The sequence below is a fragment of the Elephantulus edwardii genome, unplaced genomic scaffold (genome assembly GCF_000299155.1).
Source record: "Elephantulus edwardii isolate Elephantulus edwardi_28Jun2011 unplaced genomic scaffold, EleEdw1.0 scaffold00082, whole genome shotgun sequence".
Classification (NCBI taxonomy): Eukaryota; Metazoa; Chordata; class Mammalia; order Macroscelidea; family Macroscelididae; genus Elephantulus; species Elephantulus edwardii.
In genome coordinates, this window is record NW_006399832.1 from 9,563,677 (window position 1) to 9,568,635 (window position 4,959).

General features: G+C 44.0%; 1 protein-coding gene across 1 annotated transcript in view; it reads right to left on the reverse strand.

Moving 5' to 3' along the window:
- RPS23 (ribosomal protein S23) overlaps positions 1-759 on the reverse strand; it is a 2,589-nt gene extending 1,830 nt beyond the window's left edge. The window contains exons 1-2 of the mRNA XM_006889890.1: positions 528-759; positions 215-374 (exon numbers count right to left, since the gene is read on the reverse strand). Of these exons, the coding sequence (XP_006889952.1) occupies positions 215-374; positions 528-759 (392 nt within the window). The remainder of the gene's footprint in view (positions 1-214; positions 375-527) is intronic.
- Between the last annotated feature and the right edge of the window lie 4,200 nt (positions 760-4,959).

Consider the following 4,959-nt stretch of genomic DNA (forward strand, 5'->3'; position numbering starts at 1 on the left):
ATAACAACAACAAAACGGTATTACCCTTTAGAAGTTGGAATTGCATCCTGGCAGTTACGTGGTCACACACTCACCCACAATACGGAATACTTCCAGTAACTACACATTACTAAAGAATTAAACGTTGGAACTATCCCAAAATCCGCTACCTCTTTTAGAAAAGCATTCGCCACATATTCGAGTTACCACATTAAAATTAACCTTTTTGACTTACACTTTTTCCAACACAATTCCCTTTGCATGAGATGCGCCTCCAAAGGGGTTGGCCTTCAAAGCTGTGCCCAAATGGGCTTTTTTGTACTGTTTATCATGCCATTTCTGGTCGCGCCGGTGGCTGCGCAGCTTCCTGGCGGTACGAAGACCTCGACACTTGCCTAAGATGCAAGATACAGGTAACCATCATATTTGCACCTTTACAGGGTCATTTCACCAAGTTTAGAATCCACATCTCTTAAACCAGGGACCACACTCAATTGTTCGCAAAACAAAACATTTATGTTCTACTGGTTCACTTTCTCAAAGGCGACCCACGTCAACGCACAGGGGAAACATCTGCCGGCTTGGGGAAGGTAAGTGCGAGCCGGCTGCGCACCGCGTGGGTTTCCTCCGAACTGGGCCGCATGTTCCCAAAACGATTCTTTCAGGCCACTGTCTGGTCGTGCCCTCCCGCAGGCCCTTCCTCCTATGCCCTGCTCCCATCCGCACGCCCCCTGGATCCCGTGCCCGGCTTGTAGTCCCTGTGTGCCGGCGGAGAGCCATACTCACCCATGTCTGCGAGACCACGGATCCAAGCGAAAGAGAGAGGAAGCACTGGAAGGATCCACAAGCCACCGCGCTTAAGCTCCTCCCAGCAAAGGACCCCGACCTGCTGTCTGTACGACGCCTGATTGTAAAACCGGTGACTCGCCTTTGGGAAAGAAGCGCTGGTACCACTCTTTCGTAGCCAGATTCTGTGTTTTATTTAATTTTCAGAAATTTCGTGCACGTATAAATTGCATCTTGTTTAAAGGCATGTCTTTCTTCATGGGAATACCAGGTCTGCAAGAAATGAACTACCAATCCCAAAATGCTTTGCACGAGATTAGTACACGGCGCATGCGGTCTCGGTCAAAGTCGCCTCGGGGCGGGTGAGGGCGCGGGCTGGAGTGGCAGGGTGATCAAAGTTCTGAAAGAGGAAGTGTTCATCCTAGGTGTCTTAGTGTGGCGGGATGGGGTGCCTCTTCCTACAATTTAGAAAATCTGTCTCTGAACCTTAATTCATACTTACAAACTGAATGAAAAGAAAAAAAAATAGTAAACTTTAGTGAAACGATGTTCTGTAGCTATCAGATTCAGCTTTTGGAGTCAGGCATGACCTTAAAAATCAAATGCTTCTGTGCTTGATTTGACTTCTTTAAACTCTTACGTTTTCTCTGTAAAGTGAAATGAGTACGGTGAGAGTTTTCTGGGTACATTAAATATTTTTAATTTTTTCCCCCTGTTGTATTAGGTGCCATTTAGGCTAGGTGCCCTGTCCTGTGCCATCATCACATATCTGACACGTTTGTACCCATTGCTGTAATCATTGTCAATTCACCTAGTTGAGGTTCTTCCTCCCTTTCATTGTCCCCTCCACCTTTTCAAGCAAGTACAACCTTGCTTGCTGAAACTGAGGAGGACCTGAAGCGCTTGCTGCAGAGGGTCAAGGACTGCAGCCTTCAATATGGATTGAGACTCAATGTCAAGAAGACAAAGATTCTCACCACTGGACCAATTGGCAGCATCAGGATGGATGGTGAAGAGATTGAGATTGTTCACAGCTTCAGTTTGCTTGGCTCCACAGTCAACACTCTTGGCACCAGCAGCCAGGAAATTAGAAGACGTATTACCATGGGAAAGTCTGCTGTTAGGGACCTCTCCAAAGTACTGAAGAGCAATGGTGTCTCTCTGGAGACTAAGGTGCGCCTGATACAGGCCATGGTCTTTGCAATCACTTGTTATGCATCAGAGAGTTGGACAATGACTAGGGGGGATATAAGGAGAATTGAAGCCTTTGAACTGTGGTGCTGGAGAAGAGTATTGAGGGTACCATGGACTGCTAGGAAAACAAACAGATTCATCCTGGAAAGGGTCAACCAGGATGCTCCTTGGAGGCAAGGATTCTGAGGCTCCATCTAACATACTTGGGACATGTTGCAAGGACGGACAGGTCCTTGGAGAGGGGTATCATGCTTGGTAGGGTGGAGGGACAGTGCTGAAGGGGAAGGCCCCCTATGAGGTGGATTGATTGAGTGACTGGGGTAATCGGGATGGGTGTGTTGGAGACGGTGCGATTGACACAGGACAGAGCAGAGTTAAGGGTCTCATAGGGCCGCTATGAGTGCAAGCGATTCGATGGCACATGACAACAACAACAACATGATGTCCCTTTCCAAGGAATAGCCTACCCTAGTAGCATGCCCAAAGTATATGAGATAAAGCTCATATGATCACGATTAAATGTTCTGGCGTATAAAATCAATGTGTCGTGATCTCCAAACCTCCTATGAAATTAAGACTTAAAGATGATTTGCTTAATTAGAGAATATTTCTTGGTTCACTGATAAATGATAAGATAATTTTCTTGTTTGGTTTTATGTTTGTTTGTTTGTTTGTTTAGGAGTTTGAGAGAAATAGGCCTGATGACTTCCTAAGCAAGCATTTGGCTGCTACAGATCAGAAGTTCAAAACTATCAGCTGTTTTTTTGGAGAACAATGCAACAGTCAGTCTGCTCTCATAAGTTTTACAGCCTTGAAAACCACTTAAGACAAGCCGACTGTCCCATAGGGTCTTTATGAGTTGGAATTAGCTTGATGGTAATGGTATTAAGATGTTTAGAGAAAAATGGAGGGACAGTACAGGAAAGGAAGACCCTCGATGAGATGGAACTATTCAGTGATTGGCGTAATGGGAGTAGGTGTGTCAGAGACAGTGAGGTTGGTACAGGATAGAGCAGGGTTTAAGGGCTCTTGTACATAGGGTCTCCTTGAGTCGCAAGTGACTTGACAGCACATAACAACAAGAACAACAACAGTAAATAATGCACAAAACAGATGAAAATAGTTTTTCTAGCAAGCAAAACAAATTGCCTGCAACCCAAAGCGAACCTATGCACAATATCTCTTGAACCCTGTCCTATCTTGAGCTAATCTCACTATCTCCAACATGCCTAAAACCATTACTCCAATTGCTGTGTCAATCCATCTCGTCCAGGGTCATCTTCTCTTGTACTGTTTCTCCATCCTCCAAGCATGATGTCCCTCTCCAAGGACTGGTCCATCCAGGTGACATGTCCAAAGTATGTGAAATGGAGTCTCAAAATCCTTGCCTTCAAGGAACAATTTGGTTTCACCTCTCCAGGACTGACCTATTGTTTTCTTGGCAGTCCATGGAATGTTCAGAACTCTTCTCCAGCACCACAACTCAAAGTTCTTTTTTTGTCATCCTTAGTCGTTGTCCAGCTCTCTGATGTGTAGCAAGTAATTGTGGAGACCATGACCTGAGTCAGGCTCACTGTAGTCTTTAGATTGACATCATTGCTCCTTTGTACTATAGCAAAGTCCCTGATGCAGTTCATCTTTTGATTTCTTGACAGCTTGTGCCACGAGTGTTGATTATGGAACTGAGCAAGCTGGAATTGTTAACATACTCAATCTCTTCTCCATCTGTAGTTGTTCATATTAATGTATCCTTGAAATTTGCAGCCTGATATCCTGGGGTTACTTCTTGTTATGTGCTGCCAAGTTGTCTGCGACTCATAGCTATGAAGCCTGACTGTCCTGAGCCAGTCTCACTGATTCTGACACACCAACCCACATTTCTCCAGTTACTATATCCATCTCATTCTGGATCTTCCTCTCCTTGCGCTGTCCCTCCTATCTTCTGGGTATGACGTCTTTCTCCAAAGACCAATCTCTCCTGGTCACGTGCCTGATGTATGTGAGACAGAGCTTCAAAATCCTAGCCTCCAAGGAGAAACTTGATTTCACCCTCTCTAAGACAGACCTATTTGTTTTCTTGGCAGTCCATGGTATGGTCAAGACTCTTCTCCAGCACCACAAATGTTGTTATTGTTGATTGCCGTTGAGTCGAGCATGACTCATAGTGACCCTGTAAACAAAAGACCCGAAGCCTTTCTATAACTATTATCGTTTCTCAAAGTTCATAGAATTTCCAGAGGCACGTTGTTTAGGAAGTGCATCCTACTCCTGCTTCCAAACCTGTTTTAAACTGAGAGCTCCACCAAACACTGTCCACCATGGGTATGTATATACATATATAGAGATTTTAACAGCACAGGTTGTGAGGATGGTTTAGGATCAGATAATTTTGTAATCGATCTGATTCTTGTGCATACCATCAGGTGAAATCCATGTGTGTGGTCTGTGTTTATGCTTCTTAGAAAAGGTACTTGCGCTGAATAAATCATTGATTCTGCACAATTCTATCATTCTATCCCCAGCCTCATTTCTGATCCTTCTTCTTGGTTCCCAAATATTGCATTCCAGTCAGTCATTATCAATGCATTATTAATCTTGGTTGCATGTTCAATTGATTTCTGACTGCAAAATTTGGTAGAAATAATCTATTTCCTCCTCTTTGGATCTGGTTGTTGGTGCACAAATGTGAGTGATAGTGCTATTAAGAACATCAAGAAGATAAAGCTTCTTAACACTGGACCAATTGGCAGCACCATGATGGATAGAGAAGATATTGAAGTTGTTAACAATTACAGCTTTCTCAGCTCTACAATGAACACTTTTTACACCAGCAGTTAGGAAATCAAAAGACAAATTGCACTGGGAAAATCTGCTGCTGTAAGGGACCTCTCCAGAGTACTAAGATGTCAGTCTAGAGACTAAAGTACACCTGATCCAGCCATGGTCTTCACAATTATTTTCTATGCATCAGAGAGCCAGACAATGACTAAGAATGGCAAA